This window comes from Electrona antarctica (assembly GCF_951216825.1).
Source record: "Electrona antarctica genome assembly, chromosome: 13".
Taxonomy (NCBI): Eukaryota; Metazoa; Chordata; class Actinopteri; order Myctophiformes; family Myctophidae; genus Electrona; species Electrona antarctica.
The window spans coordinates 40,514,210-40,538,107 of NC_136794.1; the positions used below are offsets into that span (position 1 = coordinate 40,514,210).

General features: G+C 44.4%; 1 protein-coding gene across 4 annotated transcripts in view; it reads left to right on the forward strand.

Moving 5' to 3' along the window:
• The window catches only part of LOC306934775 (radixin), an 80,318-nt gene extending 58,217 nt beyond the window's left edge, over positions 1 to 22,101 (forward strand). For 3 of the 4 annotated variants that reach the window (XM_079517548.1, XM_079517550.1, XM_079517549.1), the window contains 12 exons: positions 4,627 to 4,722; positions 5,765 to 5,887; positions 6,243 to 6,394; positions 7,221 to 7,304; positions 7,779 to 7,925; positions 10,940 to 11,036; positions 11,248 to 11,411; positions 12,624 to 12,754; positions 17,198 to 17,358; positions 19,431 to 19,523; positions 19,942 to 20,145; positions 21,185 to 22,101. In XM_079517548.1, coding sequence (XP_079373674.1) covers positions 4,627 to 4,722; positions 5,765 to 5,887; positions 6,243 to 6,394; positions 7,221 to 7,304; positions 7,779 to 7,925; positions 10,940 to 11,036; positions 11,248 to 11,411; positions 12,624 to 12,754; positions 17,198 to 17,358; positions 19,431 to 19,523; positions 19,942 to 20,145; positions 21,185 to 21,349 — 1,617 coding nt within the window. In that variant the 3' untranslated portion in view covers positions 21,350 to 22,101. The remainder of the gene's footprint in view (positions 1 to 4,626; positions 4,723 to 5,764; positions 5,888 to 6,242; positions 6,395 to 7,220; positions 7,305 to 7,778; positions 7,926 to 10,939; positions 11,037 to 11,247; positions 11,412 to 12,623; positions 12,755 to 17,197; positions 17,359 to 19,430; positions 19,524 to 19,941; positions 20,146 to 21,184) is intronic. The other variant, XM_079517551.1, reaches the window with a different exon arrangement.
• Positions 22,102 to 23,898: the final 1,797 nt, after the last annotated feature.

Consider the following 23,898-nt stretch of genomic DNA (forward strand, 5'->3'; position numbering starts at 1 on the left):
ATATTGATAGTGCTTTCTTGGGTTATAAATCCTCTTAGCAGACGTTGTATTGAACGGCACTTTCCTCTGCTTTTTTCTACTGTTAATGAAAAAGCATTCAATCAATCAAACAACGATAGTCGACTACATACAGTAACTGCTGATACTGATCAAAAAGTCAAATAATGGCCTATATACGCATCGGCCAAACCGATATATATATCAGTCCGGCTCTAGTCCAGCCTCCAGCACTATAGAAATCTCTCACGACAAATACAAATTCATCCCAGGTTTAGTGTTTTTTTAGGTTTGCTTTTGGCTCCCTTGTCTGTATCTGTAGCCCTTGTACTGTACATGTCTTATTTGTCCCGTCTCGTCCTTGTCTGTGTTTGTCTGTGTTTGTCTTGTACTGGTCTGTACTGTCATGTTTTGTATTTGTTATGTTGTTTTTCTGTTTGTTGTTTTCCCCTTTTCTTTCCTTTTTGTTCCTATTATATTTTGCTGACTCATGAGTTTTTCAAGTTACAGTATATTTATGAATATCGATTTTGTTTTTGTCTTTAACGGTTCTTTTTTCTCCATTCCCCCCCCCCCTTTTTATTGTCTTTGTTTCATTGTTTTAGCTGTCCCTGTGTAAGGCCACCTATGTGCATTGGTGATTTACATGCTTGTTGATAAAAAATTAAAAATAAAAAAATCCCAGGTTTAGTGCAAGGCGACCTGTTCCTTTGGGCTTATTGTTTTCATAACTGTTCTCGCTGATACTCAAGTGCATTATGTTTAGCTTGGGTTTAGCAAATCACATGTCTGCATGTTAGAGGAGAACATACAGGGCAAAGACTTAGGGCGTTATGAAAGCATTTTAATCAAATTAATCCGCACGACAAACCTAAAACAATGGCTCTGCTACGGTGGACAGTATACGCCATGATACACATCAGCTATTGTGCATACACATACACACAACCACACACACAAGCACACAATGCGATGCAGTGCGACACGTGAGCTTGTAGAGCAGCTTTTTCGGGGCGCACAACCAGCGTGCTTTGAACCAGCAAGCTGTGTGTGTGTGTGTGTGTGTGTGTGTGTGTGTGTGTGTGTGTGTGTGTGTGTGTGTGTGTGTGTGTGTGTGTGTGTGTGTGTGTGTGTGTGTGTGTGTGTGTGCAAAAAAGTTGCCTAAATAGTAAATACTGTTCAGTCTCAGCTATGTCTGTCTATCTGGATAAGGCGATGTTTCATTCTTCCTTAAGTGGCTTTAATTATTTAAAAAGATAATAGTGTCATGTAGTAGTATACTGTATGTCATCAATGTACAATGTTTTTTCCTCTGTGTGTTAAGCATGTGCAGCAGATGTATCTGGTTTGTCTGTAATGTAACCTTCTTCTGAGTGTGTGTGCGTGTGTGTGTGTGTGCGTGCGTGCGCGCGCTGCATACATGTGAGTCTGTGTGCTTTCGTGCCTGTGTGTCTGAGCGTGTGGTATAAGTGCACACATGTTGACCCACTGTTATCGGTATTTGAGTGGGACCCTGTTTAGACGGTGTGAATAATGTGTGTGATTATGTGCTATTTGCCTTGCGTGTGTGTGTGCACTGTGCACGTGTGAGAGAGAGAGAGAGAGTTAATTATACGGTAGTGAACGTCTTGGTATCGACTGTGTGTAAATCACATTAGAAGTGGCTGAGTAAGTGTACGTACACAGCACCTTGGGGGCGTTCTAGCTCTACTTCCACTTTCTCTTCTCTCTTATTATCCCTCTCTCTGTGTCTCTCTGTCACTCTCTCTTTCTCTGTGAAAAGCATTACGGCGAATTTATACTCCCTAATAATGTCTGTGTCGCTTGCCGAGAATCAGTTATTTTCGGCAAGCCTCGGCCATCTTGCAATGGACAATAACTTCATCTTTACATATACGGAAAAACAACTATGTGAAAAGAAAGAACTAGAAAGATGAATGTGTGTGTGTGTGCGCGAGAGAGTGATGTTTATTGTTTATTTAATGGCGCGTGTGCCCGTCGGTACAACGGTGTCGCACACCGAAAATAGCAGACCTACAATCTCACAACATTGTGAGTAAATGTGTGACAAAGTATAAATGTGGCTTAAATGCAGTGAACAAGGGATGATTAAAGAAAGGAGAAAAGAAGAAGAGGAGTTACGTGTGGAGGGGGTTGCACTTTCTTTGTTGAGCAGCCATTCTCACAGAGGACAAGAGGAATTAGCAGCTCCTACACAACTAAGATCCTCAGTGTTCACATAACTTTGAAGAATGTACAAATGGAACCTTTTAGACCTGTTTTCATTCCATGTGTATTTTGACTGTGTACGCTGGAGCAAATAACAGCTTTCCTTGATTGTGCGTGGGTGGGTGCTTGCGTGCGTGCGAGCGAGCGTGCGTGCGTGCGACCGTGCTACACGGTACATATTGGAATTTGAATGGCTACAGTTTAGCAAGACGAGCGCAATCGATCCAAGTTTTTGAATCCACTTTAGATTGGGTAATAATTATGCGTACGGTGTGCAGTCAAGTAGAACGATGCTAATGTAATATTGATCATGGGCATTTTACTGTAAAAGAGCTGCTCGCATTATGACATTGTTATTATACTGTAGCTACATTTTATGTGTCTGTCCTGATGGTGTCTGACATGTTTAATTAGACTAGCCCTTACCCGTTGTGAGATATCCCCCCCCCCCCTTGTGGCCGCTGGGGGTACTGCACCCTGGGTGCGTTTTTAATTCACTAATAAATTCCTTATTCATTTATAATTTGTTAAATTGGAGAAAGGGCTTCGTTAAGACCTCCATATTATTATGGTCAATGCCTGTGTGAAAAGTGGGAGCGATTGGTGCAGGCAGTGAGGAGTTACGGCAGTTACAGTGACACATTCAGACACACATTCAGACATTCGGTTAATTATAGTATGATGATGATGTTCAATTTCCAATACGAAATGTTCAATTTCCAATGAGGCGGCGGCGGTGGCTCAGGAGTACAGTAGCCGGATGGGAAACCGCAAGGGTTTCCAGTTCGAACCCGCGGGCACCCTCAGAGTTAGTGTCGAAGTGTCCTTGAGCAAGACACTGAACCGCCTAATTGCTCCCGATGGGCAGGTTGGTGCCTTGCATGGTTTCCACTGTCATCGGTGTGTGTGAATGGGTGAATGTAATGCACAATCTATGTCAATCTTTGGATAAAGGTGCTATATAAATGCACCATTTACCAATCCTTGTTTATATTTGTTTGTTCACATGCCCTCTATACTTTCTACATGTTCTACCTTCTACCTCACAGACAGTGAAATAGTGAAAGTCTGTTTTGGTGTTTTAAGCATTATGTTATACTTTAGCTATTGAAAAATAGCAGATCTACAAGCTCATAGCGCGGCACCGAGTGCCGCGCTACGAGCTTGTAGGTCTGCTATTTTTGAAAAATCTTGAAAATGTGTCTCAAATCTTTGAATATATATTCTTTCAGAGCGAACATTTTAACTCAAATCTTTGCTTCTAAGAGGTTTTCCTGGAACAACATATTTTCAGATGGGGGTCGGTGGCCAATTACATATAATTTTTGGGGTCCTTGACATGAAATATTAAGCACCACTGATACAGAAATGACATGAGGTTTTTCAGAAAATTGTCATAATTTAGAAGACGTCAGGCCTAAATGGAATAAACCACTGAAAATAGCTGGTGACTAAATAATGAGTACATCTGACAGCGATGATATCTGTGGTTTCCATTCCAGGTGGTGAAGACAGTGGGGCTCAGGGAGGTGTGGTAACGATATGTGTGGTTTCCATTCCAGGTGGTGAAGACGGTGGGGCTCAGGGAGGTGTGGTAACGATATGTGTGGTTTCCATTCCAGGTGGTGAAGACGGTGGGGCTCAGGGAGGTGTGGTAACGATGTGTGGTTTCCATTCCAGGTGGTGAAGACGGTGGGGCTCAGGGAGGTGTGGTAACGATATGTGTGGTTTCCATTCCAGGTGGTGAAGACGGTGGGGCTCAGGGAGGTGTGGTAACGATATGTGTGGTTTCCATTCCAGGTGGTGAAGACGGTGGGGCTCAGGGAGGTGTGGTAACGATATGTGTGGTTTCCATTCCAGGTGGTGAAGACGGAGGGGCTCAGGGAGGTGTGGTAACGATATGTGTGGTTTCCATTCCAGGTGGTGAAGACGGTGGGGCTCAGGGAGGTGTGGTAACGATATGTGTGGTTTCCATTCCAGGTGGTGAAGACGGTGGGGCTCAGGGAGGTGTGGTAACGATATGTGTGGTTTCCATTCCAGGTGGTGAAGACGGTGGGGCTCAGGGAGGTGTGGTAACGATATGTGTGGTTTCCATTCCAGGTGGTGAAGACGGAGGGGCTCAGGGAGGTGTGGTAACGATATGTGTGGTTTCCATTCCAGGTGGTGAAGACGGTGGGGCTCAGGGAGGTGTGGTAACGATATGTGTGGTTTCCATTCCAGGTGGTGAAGACGGTGGGGCTCAGGGAGGTGTGGTAACGATATGTGTGGTTTCCATTCCAGGTGGTGAAGACGGTGGGGCTCAGGGAGGTGTGGTAACGATACGTGTGGTTTCCATTCCAGGTGGTGAAGACGGTGGGGCTCAGGGAGGTGTGGTAACGATACGTGTGGTTTCCATTCCAGGTGGTGAAGACGGTGGGGCTCAGGGAGGTGTGGTTCTTTGGCCTTCAGTACACAGACAGTAAAGGCTACGTCACGTGGCTCAAACTCAACAAGAAGGTAGGACAACCGTAACGGTAATTAATCAGGATGTGTTTGTTCATTTTAAGCACTGAAACCTTCTATACGTTTACGGAGTCCCCCAGGGCGCTATATATACTATATATTTTTTTTAACTAAACAAAATCATTCTTATTCTATACACTTTTAAACACAAGAAATTCCATAAATGAAAATAATAATTTAAAAATAGCTGATCTACAAGCTAGTAGATCAGGGGAAGTTGTTTGTTCATGACCCAGGTAGGTTGATTAAATTACGTCAGACTGCTGCTCTATACTACTAGTACTGTATGTCCGCTAGTATTTCTCTGCAAAAAATGCTTTTGCTGAAAATAGCCGATCTACAGGCTCACAACACGTTACGTTTCAAGCTTGTAGATGAGCTATTTTTGACAATTCTTTGCCCTAGAACAGGGGTTCTCAACGTTTTTGGCCGGGGACCCCCGAAAATGCTTTGGCAACGTCTCGGGACCCCCGCCCCGCCCCCTCCCGACCCCCAATATAAATTGACTGCTACAATAACCTTAAACCATTTTGGGCGGGAACCCCTTTTGGTGTTTTAAGCATTGTTATAATTTAGCTATTGAAAAATAGCAGATCTACAAGCTCATAGCGCGCCACCGAGTGGCGCGCTACGAGCTTGTAGGTCTGCAATTTTTGAAAAATGGTGAAAATAACATTTAAAAAAAAATATTTTTTTTTTCTTTTTTTTTTAAAAATAATTTGGGGACCCCCTAAAATAATTTGGCGACCCCCCGAGGGGTTTCGACCCACGGGTTGAGAACCCCTGCCCTAGAATACGGACACTATAGGATACTGGGTTAAACCCAGATGTATACAACACATCACGTACAGCGGGTGGGTGTCTGCAAGCTGATCTACAAGCCAACAACTCGTCACGAGGCGTTGTTGGCTTGTAGATCCGTCTGTTTTCGGCGAGCCACCTGGTCGTACCGCGGAGGTGAATTAAACTCAAAGCTAGTTATTCATGAGTTAGTTTGAAGTGTACGGCTGAACCAGGCGCTGTGTTGGTTCACTAGGTGACCCAGCAGGATGTGAAGAAAGAGAACCCACTGCAGTTTAAGTTCAGAGCCAAGTTCTTCCCTGAGGACGTCTCCGAGGAACTCATCCAGGAAATCACGCAGAGACTCTTCTTCCTACAGGTGTGTGCATGCACGTGCACGCACACATGATATGCAGGCACGCACTCATACACACGACACGACACATTCGCAAACTCATTGCATTGACATTAATTCCATATCCGCTTAACCTAACCACAGTCCACAACCTATGAAACTTCTGTCAAATCTGACACGGACACCAATTTTGTCCCCGATTTAAACCCTTATATTTATTTATACAAATGATGACCACGGTGTCGACAAGGGGATCTACAAGCTCGCAACGCGTTAACTTGCTGAGTACGTTAACATGCTGATCCCAATCAACTGTTTTCGTGTCACAATCAGGCAAGTTCCCAATATTTGCATTATGGATTTGTGTGTGCGTGTGTAGGTGAAGGAGGCCATTCTAAATGATGAGAACTACTGTCCCCCAGAGACAGCCGTCCTACTGGCCTCCTACTCTGTCCAGGCCAAGTATGCTGACTACAACAAAGACATCCACAAACCTGGATACCTATCCTCAGACAGATTACTACCACAGAGGTACACACGCGCGCACGCTTTCATTACTTTGTTGTTGTATGCATTAGGGCCCCCACATAAAATATGTATAATATACTGTATAAATATGTCTGTTCGTCTGTCTGTCCAAAATCAATATTCGTGTTATTCTTGTGATCACTAGAGGCACTGCATTCAGGGCTCTCCCTCTCAGTCCCTAGCCTCGGTCCCAGCCTTACTCATCTGCGAAGAGAAAAGCCTGGCCACAACCTAAGGCAGCAGAGACGCTATCGGCGGAATGGTTGGTCCGGAACATCCGTCAGATGTATTTCCCACCGGATACGATATTTTTTCCGACCAATCACAACACTTTCACAGAGAATGTAAACTGATTTGTAAAGCATCAACGTAATTTCCTCGAGCGGTACTTCCACCAAAATCCCGCAACTTCCGCCCAAAATAAATTATAGCGTCTTGCCCAGCGTGCTCAGACCCTAGCCCACTCCAACTCTGTCATTTTCATTCCATCAGTTTATATGTATTGTCACCAGTAGGCCAATACTGCCATATTGTGTGTGTGATACTTTAAATCTATCTATTATGTCTATTTCGGGGCGACTGTGGCTCAGGAGGTAGAGCAGGTCGTCCAATGATCCATGGGTCGGCGGTTCGAATCCCGGCTCCTCCTGTCTACATGTCGAAGTGTCCTTGGGCAAGACACTGAACCCCAAATTGCTCCCGATGTGCTGGTTGGTACCTTGCATGGCTTCCGCCGCAATGTGTGTGTGAATGGGTGAATGTAATGCACAATCTATGTAAAGCGCCTTGGATTTACCATGTATTTCTCCTGTGTATTTGTTCCCTGCAGAGTTCTGGAGCAGCACAAACTGACTAAGGAACAGTGGGAGGAACGAATACAGACCTGGCATGAGGAACACAGAAGCATGCTCAGGTGTGTGTGTGTGTGTGTGTGTGTGTGTGTGTGTGTGTGTGTGTGTGTGTGTGTGTGTGTGTGTGTGTGTGTGTGTGTGTGTGTGTGTGTGTGTGTGTGTGTGTGTGTGTGTGTGTGTGTGTGTGTGTGTGTGTGTGTGTGTGTGTGTGTGTGTGTGTGTGTGTGTGTGTGTGTGTGTGTGTGTGTGTGTGTGTGTGTGTGCGTGCGCGTGTCACAGCGTTGGTTGACACGCATCATGCATGCAATGTAAAGGACTGACACTTCGATACACACTGACTGCAACATTAATTTCTATGAATAATTTACACCCTGTCCTGCCGTGATACAGGTTAGTGCACCAACCTGTGTGTGATAACCTGTGTGTGTGATCACCTTGGTATGCACGTGGGTATTTGTGCTTTCTTGTGTGTGTGTGCGCGTGTGCCTGTGTGTGTGCAGCGTGCCGTAACGTTGGTGTGTTGTTTGTGTCTCCAGAGAGGACTCTATGATGGAGTATCTGAAGATCGCTCAGGACCTGGAGATGTACGGAGTCAACTACTTTGAGATCAAGAACAAGAAGGGCACAGAGCTGTGGCTGGGCGTGGACGCGCTGGGACTCAACATCTACGAACACGAAGACAAGTAAAGACCACCACACACACACACACTGTCAATTGTGTGTGTGTTCGTTAAATCACTTGTTCCCAAACTTTTTCATGTCAAGGACCCCCCAATTGACACTAATTAGACTGCGGACCTCCCATTTGAAAAGATATGCCAGAGACCCCCATAAAAGAAGATTTGTAGGGCTCTAGCAGTGATTCTCAACCCGTTTAATTTCAAGGACCCCCAGTTTGACATGCATTAGTCTACGGACCCCCATTTAATGGCATCGCTATTAAATCCTATCTCTGGGACCCCCAATTTATATTGTAAAATCAATGTTAATTTAACTCTGAGAGTGTACAAATACATTTGTACACTCTCAGAGTTACAGACCCATAAGGCTCCATTTGGTTCCAAACTATCATTTAGCTGGGGACCCCCTGGAACTCCCTCAAGGACCCCTGGGGTTTTAGAAGTTTAGACTTTGCATACGCCTGTAAGGTCGTTGAGGCAAGTGCTATGGCAGGTGCTACCGGCTAAGATGGAGTCTGAAGAGGTGAGTTGTCAGACAACGGCGATAGAGAGTCTGCAGTTCTGATCGCAATAGTTCCATAGTTTTGGAGCCATAAGGGAGAAACGTCTGGGACGTGTGGAGCGTTGTCCCGGCTATTTTAGTGAAGGTTCTGCCAGCCTCCCTGTGTTGGCTGACTGGAGTTATACCGGTCTGTAGTTCTTGATGTCTGAGGGGTCAAGAGTTGGTTTTTTGAGGAGCTGTGTTACTCTGGCTGCCTTGAAGGCAGTCTGTTTTTACATGAATGCAGTCCGTTTGGTAACATGTGTACAGTCTCAGAGTTACACTCTGTGTTACTTTTAAAAAGAGCCTGGGTCCATTTTATTTATGACCGTGGAATGGGTCAAAATGTGTGTGAGGGACCGTATAGCAGCTGTAGAGTAGCTGCATGATGATAGAATAGGGTTTTAATTGGATAAGGTTTCACAGCCTCCTGCATGGCCTTGCCGCAGCATCGGTTTGACAATGCTGCCCTCTTTTGGTGGCGGGTCAGTACTGCAAATGAAACAGACCACATGAGCATATTCATTTTTGATTAACGTAATTTGATTTGGTCTTGACTCTCTCTCGGACCAAGGGACTCTTCCCCCACCGAGTCCACTCGAGTCACGAGTCACTACAATGCAATGAAATAAATGTATTATATCCATATTATTATGAGGAGCCCATTCACATTAACATTATAAGAGAGCTGTCTGTCACTTACAGCTATCTTGTTAAGTAACGGAGTGCAACTGACGTACCTGCCTGCTTTCGCAGTGTTTTCTGTACCTATCAAATGAGAATAAAATAAAATAAATCTGGTCTTAACTCAGACTCGCCCCCACTCCGACTTTGTCTTGACTTGGACTTGCTATCGGTGGACACGCTATAGGTCAACACTATTATTCATATTAAACTATTGACGTATTCTATGTTAGGTTTATCATTTAAATTCAATTCTTGATTCCTATTATTTATTCTAATTAGCAGCCTATAATAAGAGGTAAAAGCAGTGGTGGTTTTCATTGTCTTTTTGTTTTTATTTTTTATTGATTGATTGATTTATTAACAGTTTACAGTACATTTCAAGTACAACTCAATACAAAAACTGTTAACAGTGAGTGGACGACACCATAAAGCATTACACTTGTTTACAATAGGGCCCACCATTTTCAATTCATCAAAACATTTAGAGACGTACGAATATAACTATATAGTAAAAAAGAAATCATCATAGGAGGTAAAAAGGGAAAAGAAATATATACAGTGAGGGGAAACAGGGGTGGGTGGGGGATTCAGATTTTACGGGGGCCAGTTTCGAATTGCAGCCGTCCGTAGGTGCCCTTTGAGAGCAGTTTTGAAGGAGTCAAGGGATTTGCATGTCTTAATGACTGTTGGTAGGGCGTTCCACATTTTGGTGGCATAGGAGCGAAATGAATTTAATCCCTTGTTTGTACCGAATCTGGGTTGCACGTTTGTTGAACTCCCTCTGGTGGTGGTAGATCTCACCAGCCATGGAAAACAGCTTGGTAAATCTGGAACCAGAACAGGTTGCTCACCCCTGCACTGGTTTGCTGGTATGTTTCCAAAACCTCATGCTGGTGTAACAAGCTTTGGTTCAAAGCTTGTCTTCGGTGACTTGTTTAGCTGGTTTACCTACCTACCTACCTACCTACCTACCTACCTACCTACCTACCTACCTACCTACCTACCTACCTACCTACCTACCTAGCTACCACCTACCAACCAGGGAAATGGAAATGAGCCACAGTTAGCAAAGAGCTCATTTGCATCTGTAGTAGCTGATACTGTCCGAACGTTTTTCAATGGACCTGAAATCCTTGAAGACTTAGAGCAAGACTCTCTTCCTCTCAACCGCAAGCTGCAGAGCCCCTGCCCTCGAACTTGATAATAAGCTGACAGGCCTCATAAGAATGGGCGGAAGGCTTCAGAATGTTCAGGGTTCCCTTGAGATCCCTGTGCATTCTGTTGTGTTGGATCCTTCACACCCAGTCACCAAACTGCTCATTAACTCACTCCATGCCACATGACGCCTTATGACGCCTATCCCATATAACACCTCGACGAGCAACTTCTCCATTGTGTCCTCGTTGAAATCCAGATACTATTGTATTGGACTCTTCGTGGGAGGCAGGCAGTGAAATGTCATCAATCATCCTCACCACGCCTGCCGTTGAAGGTTGAGCAAAGCCTAACGTTCCCTTTATGATCGACCTTAGGCTATTAGCCCTCCATTCATTTCCACAGGATTCCACCTCACCTCATGTGACTTGCACTCCTGACTCCAAACTTCTAGCAGGTAATTTCTAGTCACAGACATGGCGATCTCCCCACTTTGCAATCTCGAAACAAATTGCACTGCTCCTAAACACAATTTAGTTTAGCAGTGGGGGCGAAATTGTTATAGACATAAAGTAATCCTTAAAATATAACTGTTGAAATAGTTGCAGAACATCTCTTGTCATTTTGTCCTTAGGTTGACACCAAAGATCGGCTTCCCCTGGAGCGAGATCAGGAACATCTCCTTCAATGACAAAAGGTTTGTCATCAAACCCATCGACAAGAAAGGCCCAGTAAGTAAATATAGCAAACAATACAGTGATTTTCCATTTGTAGTGTGACATTTAAAACCCTTCTTACACATTTTCTGTAAATGGCATAATTGGAATTTTGTATTGTTTAAGATCACCGTTTAAACAATATCAAACAAAATCTTGACCGATTGGTGGCATCCATCCTGCATCACGTCCATCTACATCTCCGTCGTCTCTCTCTGTCCACCAGGACTTTGTGTTCTACGCCCCACGGCTGCGGATCAACAAGCGCATCCTGGCACTGTGCATGGGCAACCACGAGCTGTACATGAGGAGGAGGAAGCCGGACACCATCGAGGTGCAGCAGATGAAAGCTCAGGCCAGAGAGGAGAAGCACCACAAACAGATGGAGAGGTACTGTAGCACCACCAAAACAGCTAGCCATATCTAAATGGAGCCTTGCAGGTCCATTTGGACCTTGTGTTCTCCAGTTGAGGTATATACTGTACAGGCATCAAAGTCAAAGTCAAAGTCGTACAATTAGTCACAGACGTTACCGCAGTGAAATTTGTTCTCCGCATTTGACCCATCTCTTGGAACGGTGAGCCGCAGCGTGCGCCGCGCTCGGGAATCATTAGTTGATTTGACCCCCAATCCAACCCATTGATGCTGAGTGCCAAGCAGGGAGGCATTGGGTCCCATTTTGACCCGGCCGGGGATCGAACCCACAAGGCCACTGTCTGGTCATCATCATGTTCACATGCACACGAGAATGCAACACAAGCGAACATGCTTAAACACAGAGACGCAGAAACACAGAGTCAAGTAATTGTAAATGCAGTTGCTAGTGTCTGAAGCATTTTCTGACCAACTGGGGTCAGAGATGCTACAGGTTCTTCAGCTTTGACTCGATAATCACAAGAGGGAATGATTGTTATTAAATGATATGATGTCAGACAGCCTAACTGAGATAGGATTAATAAATACAATGACATGACAAGAAATTATGTTGTTACTTCTGTATGTCTTGCACATTTCTTTTCTTTTTTTTCAACTTATTGTTTTTTATTGTCATTGCCGAGGTAGACAATACATTTTATACATATGCATCATATATCATCATTCAGTTCTTCAATACAAAATTGTCTCCCCAAGGAGACAGCAGCAACATAGAAAGTAACACCTTTGAAAAATAATAATCATAAATAATACTAACAACAATAATAATGAAGAAATGTAAACATGAAAGACAACATCTTGATCGAGTAATTCAACAGACATGAAAGAAAATAAATAAAGAAATAAAATAAAATAAAAATAATAAAGAAAAGGAAAGAGGGGGGGGGGGGGGCGTCCATCAATCTTTGTAATGTTAAATCTCGATGCACACGAAGGGCGTCCATTTCTTAACAAATTGCTCATTTTGTAGCCTCGCACATTTCTTTTCATGGAACAGAATGCTCTCTTACAATAAGAAAATTAATAAAGTACAAATCATTAAAAAAAAGAATATGGAGATAAAAAAAAGAAAAAGCTCTCTTACAAACGAAGTAATTAAAATAAAAGCTAAAATACCACAAGTAGCAGTCGGTGTGTCAGCTGTGTCATTTTGTTTTGTTCGGACAGAGCACAGCTAGAAAACGAAAAGAAGAAACGAGAGATCGCAGAGAAAGAGAAGGAGCGGATAGAGAGAGAGAAGGAGGAGCTGATGGAGAGGCTGAGGCAGATTGAAGAGCAGACGCGGAAGGCTCAGAAAGGTACCGTATGTTTGTTCTCACACTCTCACACTTACACATGGATGGAATAACACTGTCTGTGTACGGGAACTCAGTCCAGCTTAAAGACCTGGAAACAAACAACACAGTCGTGCCGAGTCTTTTACCAGATTACCAGTGTTTCTGCGCAGCTAGACAGCAGAATGCAGCATTTGTTACAGCATAGGCGACTATGGCTTAGCATTAGAGCATGTTGACAAGGGTTTCCTAGCAACCATAGATGAGCATGCACAGCCACATGCTCATGCGCACACATATTAAAGCAGTCAGCCCCAAGAGGCTGTGGTTACATTTACAGTGATTTTTTGGAACAGCTAAGGGCTGTTGTTAGGCCCAACGTGCAGCTGAGTAGGCCTATCTAAAACCCTCTTGGCTGTTCTACTGTCGCTCGTTGCCACACCATATTCGTTCACAGTCAAGTCATTCACAGTCAGTCCTATTGGTAAGATTTAAAATACCTTGGCTCATGTTCAACCCGATCAACCAGAAAATACAGTATATGGTGCCGGCCAAAATGGACATTGAACAAAGAGCTCCAGATCCCCTTGACGGAACATACACACAAGACTACTCAGAATCCCTACTCAGAATATCTGGAGATGTTGAGTGGTCTGCTTCCTCTTGATGGGCAGGCCCGAGCAGACTATACCAGGTGATCTACTCTTTTGACCATGTCCAGCAAAGCGGACTCTTCTTTACTCCACAACAACTGGAATGGGAGGGATGACGCTATGAATATGAACTTTAATGGGATGGTTCCTCAACGAAAGGTCGCACGAGAAGTCTTGTGTGTATGTTCCGTCAAGAGGATCTGGAGCTCTTTGTTCAATGTCCATTTTGGGCCGGCACTAGGGTTTAATATTTTCCTGGATTTGGCTCATTTTAATTCCCGGGAATTTGCAGACCTTTTCCCGGTCTCCCGCGGGAATTCCCGTCAGAAAAAAAAGAAAAAAAGTGCCCACCAAAATGCATTTATATGTATAGATAGTTCATATGTTCAATAGAATAGTGATATTTTTTATTTTATATTTTGGTTTAAAACGTTTTATTTGAACGAAATATGAACATATAGCCTACAATAAAAGTATTAAATTAAAATATTAATAATGTTATAGGCCTACTAGTACGCTATTCAGAAAAAGGGACACAGGAGTTTGACTGTCGAAGCACGGGGGAAAAACGACCTCCCGTCTTTCACATAGATACCTTAGCCATGGTCTTTCACCCTTTGAGCATGCAGTGGGTCCCCTTCTCCGCTGCAGAGACTGTGATCATCCCGCTTTGTACTTTATGAAAAGTCCGATTGGATGTTAAATTAGCCAGCACGTCCAGTGCACAGCACACTGATTATTAGCGAGAGAGAGAGAGAGAGAGAGAGAGAGAGAGACGCTGCGTGCTGGTGGTTATTATAAAACAAATTGTAGCCTACTCATCTTTGTTTGTGTTCCGTTTCACGTTATTGCTGCACACATGCAGGCAAAAGCAAAAAGGGGTTTAGAAGTGACAATGTCCATCACAGGGAAAGGAAACTCCTCACTCCGTCCGTAATACACACAATTCTCACAGAGTGACTGATTAGGCTAATGATTGACAGGTGCAGCAGCTTTGGGAGCGTGCCTGAAGATGTCTGTCAGACATTCATATTTTGCTAAAGTGTATATAAACTCTGTAGGCCTATCTGATTAATTGCGGGAGGATGCAGGATTCGCGGGGTCCCACTGATTTCATCTTGACCGGCCGGCGGCCGTGCCTGCCCGCCCGCAGGAAGGCTATTTAAATACCGCCCGCGCCGCCAACATTTACGTTGGGTCCCGCTGGCTCCAGTTCCCGTTGCAGGCTTGCAGCCCTCGAGTGTAATCCATAATTCCATATAAATATCATCAAACATGTTTGAAAATGATGGGAGGGTTCAGATTGGACATTTGATCACTCATAGATAAGGGGAAAGAACGTGCACTGTGTGAAAACTCCATTAGTGTAATTTCCCTACAAGAAAAAAAAAAACTCCGGGACAACGGGTCCCGAAGAAATTTCCGGGCGGGAAATTGCGTGCCCTATTCCCGGGAGGCCCGAAATCCCGGGATCCCGGCATTAAACCCTAGCCGGCACCATATACTGTATTTTCTGGTTGATCGGGTTGATCAAACATGAGCCAAGGTATTTTAAATCTTACATTGTCTTGATGTCTGTGCTGTTTCGGGCTGGGCAATATGGACAATATCAAATATCACAATAGCTTTGATCAAACACCTCAATATCAATATTGTGACGATACTGTTACATTGTGTTGATAATATCATAATTTTATTTTGTAACACTGCAGCCCAAAAAGCCCAATCCTCTTATACTCATCTCCCTGCAACAGAATTAGAACACACTTGCTCAAAATGTGGAAGCCAATGACAACTAAAAAATATATAAAGAAATGTATAAATCAGTCTACACCTACATCCCTGTTACAATTTACAATTTACAATCAATTTACAATTTAGGCATTTAGCAGACGCTCTTAATCCAGAGCGATTTACAATAAGCAAGAACAAAAAGCATGGGAATACATCACATATGTAAAAATGCATTTATCGCGAAACATGCGTAAGCTAAGAACGTGACTAGAACATATCTATATAATGACACTATACATATAAACTATAACTAGAACATATCTATATAATGACACTATACATATAAACTACACATATATGCTATACTATGCTGTACATATATACTATGAAGTGCTATGACTACATACAATGCACTTATTGTGCTGTCTACATGACATGCTATAAGTCTGTTTCAAATGCTATATAAGTCTAAGAAGTGCTGTCTAAGGGGGGTAGGGTAAGTGCTATGGGCCATGATGGAGTCTGAAAAGGTGGGTTTTCAGACTACGGCGGAAGATCGGGAGTGATGCTGCAGTTCTGATTGCAACGGGAAGTGCATTCCACAGTTTTGGGGCCAGAAGGGAGAAGAGTTTGGGACGTGTGGAGCGTTGTCCCGGCGTTTTTAGTGAGGGTACTTCCAGCTTCCCTGCGTTGGCTGATCTGAGTGCGCGGGAGGGTTTGTAGGGTTCAATCATGCTGGCAAGATATGGGGGAGCCATACCTTTGGTTGCTTTAAATGCCAACATCAGAGTTTTGTATTCTGTGCGGGCAGCGACTGTTGACTCATTTATAATCAGGGGCTATATGTGAATTTCCATACTAACGTACTATTGAGTATGCCAAATTAGTATGCAAGACTTTTTTTTGTATTTCCAAATGCTTAGTAGCTAGGTGAAATGCATACTCACTTTGAGAAATATTGCAGTAGTACTGGACTCTATGCTGGTATAAATGTCCCACAATGCAGTGCGGTAGCAGCAACATCATACATGGCGTGCAGCGACCACATGTCTGGCGCAACATCACTCTTCTATTCAACACTATGGAATGTAGATATTTGATAAAGTGGGAACAGCTGTGCAGTACCTACCTTTGTCACAAGAGGGGGCACTTTCCTAACATAAATATACTATTGTGTATGCACTCAAAAGTGTTGAAAAATAGCATACTGATTAGTAGCATGACGTGATTTCGGGTTTTAAAATGCATCAGAGTGGCTTCGGAGCGAGGACCACCCTCCGCTCCAAGCCACTCCGGTCGGGGCTGCGTTCCACACATTGGAGCAGGCAGGGTCCAAGGGGTGGGGGGGGGGGGGGATCAACACGAGCGAATGTGGAGCAGGACAAAAGCTGGAGCGAAGAGTGGGTTCACTCCACTCATATGCTCTGTTCTCTTCTGTTCCCTTAGCACACAACAGTTCTTTAGGGAGAAAACGGCAAGGCAAACGGTGTACAAATAGCACCTGGCATGTTGGGAACTACGTCAATAACATTTAAAATCAATCATCTACAAAAGATCACACCCGTGTGAACTGAGTGGTGCAACCCCCCCCCCCCCCCCTTCCACCCCCCCTCTCTCTCTCATTAGCAGGCAACAGTGCAGCACTATCTCTCTCTCTGTTTCTGGCACGACAGCGCCCCTACTGGTACTCATGAGTCACACATGAGTCACACACAAACATAGGTTAACACATAGTCACACACATAGGTTAACACATAGTCACACACATAGGTTAACACATAGTCACACACATAGGTTAACACGGACATTGCTGTTCCTTGGAGTGGTTGCACCACTCAAAAAACAATACAGGACTTGACAGAGAAATGTCAGTATTTTGAATGTACCTTTAACCTTTTATTTGGCATTTATTCCAGTGCAAAGCCTTGGCATGTTTGAGGTATTTGCATAGAAGTAAGTCTTGACACAAAATTATGTAATTTTCTTTTGTACACTGCCCCAAGGTATTAAACATAGAACAAAATGTGTCTTGGTAGTCACTATTATAAACGCGAGCGTGCTGTTGCGTGCACTTCCACAGAGCTCGAGGAGCAGACTCTCAGGGCGCTGGAGCTGGACCAGGAGAGGAAGCGGGCCAAGGAGGACGCAGAGAGGCTGGACAAAGAGAGGCAGGCGGCCGAGGAGGCCAAGGCGGCGCTGGCCCAGCAGGCTGCCGACCAGAAGAAGACCCAGGAGCAACTGGTACTCGCCCTCCTGCTCCCATTAGTGCTTTTCAAACATGTCCCCCGTCTGAAAAGATTACCATCTGAAAATTATTCTCGATTTGTAAAGATTCCCCCAGAGCCACATGAAGAAGGCGGTATTGCTTGCTGACGAGAACTGACCACCATGGCCTGGGCCGCGGCTGAGCGGTCCAGGCACTTAGGCTGGTAATCCAGCCTGACAGCGTGTCGCGGGTTCGAGTCCCGAGCCTGACGACCTTTGCTGCGTGTCTTCCCCCGTCTCTCTCCCCCTTTCCTGTCAAGCTACTGTAACCTATCAATAAAGGCAAAAAAGTAAAAAATAAAGTAAGTAAGTAAATAAATAAAAATAAAGAACTGACCGCCAAGACATTATTCTTATCAGCAAGCAACACTGTTGTGTGATGGAGTACATTGAACTTGTGAACATGTTTTTTTATCTACACTTCTTTTGCCGGGGAATTTTATAGAATAAAGGTGCTACAGTGCCAAGCAGATGGGCAGATTTGACTCTGAAAAGCCTTCCATTTCCCCCCAAAACCGAGGGGTATAAATCTTCCATTACTACCTCGCGCTGTCACTTCTGATCTCTCTTTAGAAGCGTTTGGCTCTACCGGCCACTCCACCCCTGAGCAGGGCCGGTCGGTACATAGGTGGTGCTTCAAGCGAGATCCTTAGCGGCCGCCCACGCACATGCACGCACGCACGCGAATTCTAGAACCCTAGGACATCTGGCACGGTTTTAGCACGGTTCTAACCGTTCTATACCCATCTATCCTCGTGGAGGATTTCATACATTTTATCTTAACCTTTTTGTGTTGAACCAGACACGTGAGTGATGCTTGAAAAAGTAGAGATCGGCGTCGTCTTTAAGTTAATTAATTCCACCCTGAAAATACTTTTTTGTAAGCGCGACCATGGTCGTTTAGTTGCTTAATTCTAACTTGTGGTCCGTTGAAAAAAGCTTGTTTTGAGTTATTGGCGGACGACAGCGAAAAGAATGAGAGGCAATGTTCTGTTGATTTATTTATTTTCCTAACGGTTCAAGGGTCGGCTCTCCTAGGCAACGTCGGATATGTGCGGGTTGCCAGTTGCCCGACCGACATCCCCCACTTAAAGCAAGCACCACTATCAGTGCAACAGATGAAATTATGAAACGTTGTTGTTAGGAGTGGAACAGGGGTGCAAAGAGTGTTCTTGTCTATTTGTTCAATGGGGAGGGGGTGCCTACTCCGGCTAGTCACCCACCAGAGATTTTATTTTATTTAGTTTATTTTAATTTTATTTTAGAAAAATATATTTTTGGAGGGCTGCACAGCGCTGCCCCTAAGGACTTGGCGCCCCTAGACGGGGAACTGCCCCACCTCCACCAATAACTGGGCCTGCCTCTGATACACTGCCGCCCAGTAAACAGAAATGAGCATTAGCGAGGACCAATTATATGGAGATAAGATTGAAAATGGGTGACCCATTTAAAATAATAATACGGTCACGGGCACACATACAGTATGCTTCAGACTGAGGCATCCAGAGCGTCACGTCAGCTTCCCCGTTCACCTCTATTCCTTGAGAGCAAAGGGGTGGAGCTGCCCGCTTCGTCGCGTTGAAGATGTTGACGCGTGTGGCTTTCAACACGTCTAAAGCGTGGAGTTCAACATTGGTGAACTCTGACGAGGTGTCAACCAATAGAAAAGAAGCACTGTTGCTGACCCCACTTGGCAGGCATTTCGCTTGTAGCTTTACATTAGCCGACCACTCCAACGTAAGTGAATCAAAATACACACTGCCCACAATACGCAGGGCAACATGTGAAATTGATCATGCTATTTTTTTTTAAATGTCTGAAAATGTCTGGACATTTTTCAGCATGGAACGAATTGACGATTATGCAAATATAATTGCAATTATCTCAAATAATTGCGCTACTGATGTTTGCCAACCTCACAGGCCCAGCCGTGTAAACAGAATTCCTCATGCCTGTTACTTCCAATAGCTAATTCTGCCAACGGGGATTTTCATGCGCATGTGTGTGTGTGTGTGTGTGTGTGTGTGCACGCTTTCTGCTCTGTGCAGGCTGCTGAGCTAGCGGAGTTTACTGCCAAAATCGCTCTGCTTGAGGACGCCAAGAGGAAAAAGGAGGAGGAAGCTACAGAATGGCAGCACAAAGTAACGGTTACCCCACTTGCGCGCGTGTGTGTGTGTGTGTGTGTGTGTGTGTGTGTGTGTGTGTGTGTGTGCGTGTGCGTGTGTGCGCGACTGTGTGCTTGGCTGTGCGTGTGTGTGTTTAACCTGTGCAGCTCGAAGACAAAGTCATATTAACTGTCATAGTGTGTCCATGCATGCCTGCATCTCTGTCGATATAGGCCTATGCTCAACATGCCTCTGCTTTCTCTCTGTGTTTCTCTGCTTTCTGAACCTGTCCTGGTGTTTCTCTGCTTTCTGAACCTGTCCTGGTGTTTCTCTGCTTTCTGAACCTGTCTCTGTGTTTCTCTGCTTTCTGAACCTGTCTCTGTGTTTCTCTGCTTTCTGAACCTGTCTCGGTGTTTCTCTGCGTACACCTCACGTTCGTCTCCGTGTCCGCCAGGCTCTGGCGGCCCAGGAGGACCTGGAGAAGACCAAAGAGGAGCTGAGGACGGCCATGACGTCGGCCGTGGCCGCGGACGAGCAGGACGAGAACGGCGAAGAGGCCAGCGCCGAGCTGCAACGTGACGGGGTCAACAGCCAACGCAGCGAGGAGCAAAGAGTCACCGAGGCGCAGAAGAACGAGCGCGTCAAGAAGCAGCTTGCGGTGCGTGTGATTTATTTTTATTTTTATGATAAGCACTTTATTTGGGTTTTTTACAAATAAACAGAGAGAAAAAAAAACACAAGCAACAACACCAACAGAATGCAACAGAATGCATGGACATTATGTATTAGAACAAAAACATAATATAAACCAAGGATAGATAAGATAAACAAAACAATAAAAAATAAAACGTAAAAAAAGAAGAATTAAAAAATAGTTTACACGACCAAACACGCAGCATCATCAACTGTATCGTATGTATACTAAGACAACGAACAATCAAAAGGGCATTGCCTGACCCTGGATTACATCAAGGGCCCGCAACATGACTGAGGAACACGTTCCACTTCAAATCATATTTATCTAACTGTTTATTCATCTTAAAAGATAACTTCTCCAAAGCAGCCACAGTACTAAGCTGAGTGAACCACATGTGCCACATGTGCTGGAGGCAAATAATCCTCAGACTTCCATTTTGATCATGATCTTCCTGCCCACCATTATTGCTGTATGAATCCAGTCAGCTAGAGGTGTGGGGAGATGTTTTAATGGCGATGGATCACCCAGAATAAACAGAGCAGGTGTATATGGATTATCCTGGTCTGTGATTTGCATTATATTCTCATGAGTAGCACACCATATAGTATGTACCATAGGGCACTCCCACAACACATGAATAAGTGTCCCGGGGTCCTCGCCACACCTCCAGCAAACCGGACTCTCTCTGAGCTTAGCCCTGAGGCGTGGACAGGCTTCTTGAATAGAGGGTATGCGCATGCATAAAGTGAGTGGCAAAATTAGTTTAACATTGTTTATCGTCGTTTAATTGGCTTTAACTTCTGGGTATGATGATGATGTCGTGCGCATACCCTCTATTCCTCTACTCTGGTATAGACTGTTTCAAAATGTTTATGGGATTCTCTCCCTCTCTCCCCCCCCCCCCCACCTCCCTCCGTCTCTCTCTCTCTCTCTCTCTCTCTCTCTCTCTCTCTCTCTCTCTCTCTCTCTCTCCTCTCCCCCCACACTCCACCCCCCCTAGGAGTTGAGCTCAGAGCTGGCCGAGGCCAGGGATGACAGTAAGAAGACACAGAATGACATGCTGCATGCTGAGAATGTGCGGGCCGGTAGGGACAAGTACAAGACGCTACGCCAGATCCGACAGGGCAACACCAAGCAGCGTATTGACGAGTTCGAGTCCATGTAAGGAGAGAGACTGGTGGGAGGGAATGTACGAGGGAGAGAGACAGAGAAAGGAGAGAGACAAAGAGACAGAGAGTCTCATTGCCATGACAACGCCTCAGCAACCTGCCCGCACCTTTCTGACTCCCTGTTGTTACCCATCCCACCTCACCCTGTTTAATCCTTTGTCCCTGGAGATGAATTAAGGCCATTGGGCGGGGGTTGTGTATGGCTTCACCCCTGCCCTTACGCCTTGCCAAAGCTCTGCCCATGATTAGCGGTTAGCCAATCAGACCGCTCCCTGCTTTTAGAGCTCTGCCCCCAAGCACATGTCTTGTAACTATTCCATTTGGAAAATAGCAAGCAGCATATCCTGTTTGAATGAACTTCTCCATTGAGCGAAAAGGACAATTTTAAGGCTTGCATGTATGATTGAAATAAAAAGAGGAAAAACTGCTAGAAACAAAAAAAAATGACTGATGAGCGAAATTGGTTGATATCTTGCTTTTATTCAAAGGAGGAAAAAAAAGAGAAAATGGCCATTTGTAGCTTTTTGATGTCTTGAAGCTTTAATATCTGTACCTTACTTTTACTTTTTTGTCATCAGTCGGACAAATTTAAATGATTTTCTTTTAAAATCTGCCTTATTTGTCTCATTTCTTTCCCACCTTGTCACCCTTTGTCACTTTGTATTGAAAGAGTACCTTGTTGGCAGTCGGTCTCACCTGTCTTTGACTTTATCCACTAAACCTTTCTTAAATGGCTTTTTGTTTGCAGAGACTCATCTCTAGTAGTTTTAACCCTTTAACTCATTTTGACCTGAGATCAGATTCTAAAAATGTCTTCTACATCCTGACAGTTTTCTGAAAAATCTATGTTTCTATGTCAGTCGTTCTTCGATTTTTCAAAAATAGCAGACCTACAAGCAGACCTACAAGCTCATAGTGCGCCACCGAGTGGCGCGCTACGAGCTTGTAGATCTGCTATTTTTCAATAGCTAAAGCATAACATAATGCTAACACCAAAAGGGGTTCCCGCCCAGAATGGTTTAAGTAGGATAATTGACAGAATGGGCATGAAACTCCTCCAGAACATGACAACAAATAACTGTTTGTGACGGATGCAGGGAGAACACATTTCGTAGAGGAAAGCTACCGCAAAGCTCTTTCCAAAACCGTAAACTACGTCGTGATGATGTTTGTCGTGTGTGCCGATGCCGCTCAACTGCCATTCCCGTTGAACTCTCTCGCACGGCGGTGTCGCGACTAGACAGACACCGTCGTACGGAGAAGTGTAGAGCAGGCGTCAGACAGCAACTCTCAACAGTTGAGGCAATGGCATTGACATAAGAGCGTATTTATTTATTTATTTATGTATTTATGTGTTCAACACGTGGTAGTGTTCATTAGTCTCCTGGAAATGAATGAAGCACACAAAGACATTTTGAAAAACAAAAGAAAACAATACTCAAGTTGGCTTTGTTGTTGTCTTAATAAGTCCAAGCCATTACATAGCCTACATTCACAGGTTTCTTTTCTTTTCTTTTCTGTTTTTTTTTTTGTTGTTTCCTTTTATTTTTCATACATTTCAATGAATTTACATAAAATAGCAGTTCTTCATTAAAGGCTAGTAAAAGGTTGTGTTTTTATACATTTCCAAATGAAAAATCCCTAAAATTCATAAATAAAAAATCTCAGAGACATTTATTGGTTTATCCTCCCGTTTGTTTTGCGTGTGGTAGCCTACTAATTAGTGGTGAACCACAGCAATAAAAAAAAAGATTCTTCACAGTGATACATAAAGTATATAGGCCTAACTTGTTTTGATACTGTACAAAAAAAGCAGATGCACAACATGCTTTGTGTATTTTGATGCAGTGTAAGGTAAGAAAATGCAGTGTATTTTGATGCAGTGTAAGGTAAGAAAATGCACACACACACACACACACACACACACACACACACACACACACACACACACACACACACACACACACACACACACACACACACACACACACACACACACACACACACACACACACACACACACACACACACACACACACACACACACACCTGTGTAACAGAGAAGGTCATCTGTTAGTACTCCAATGTTAGTTTCTGCGAGAGTGAGGTCTAGCCAACACCAACTCGGGATTCCTGGATCGCTGCCCTCCACAATTTCCTATCCAACATCAGGTTCTTGAGCTCTGCAGTGTTGTTAGCCAAGCTGTCGCGCCGCAGCACGTCTACATAGGTGGTATGCTTCTTTCCCCTCCTGGCTTTGCCCTGGGTTGGCTCGCATAGGGTCAATTTACTTCCTTTCTCGACTGTATCCGAGATTAGGGCGATGTCGTCTGCATAGTCCAGGTCAGTGACCATGATGGGGTGTACTCGCCTTGACTTCCTCGATGTACACTCCAATGTAACAACCGGGATTCGAACTCAGGTCTCCCACATGAAAGTCCAACATCTTAACCACTAGACCAAAGGGACATCCCTATGGACTGGGGGAGATATTAGACTTTTGAGGCCATCAGGCTGAGTCTCTGAGCCACTCATGTTTGGCCAG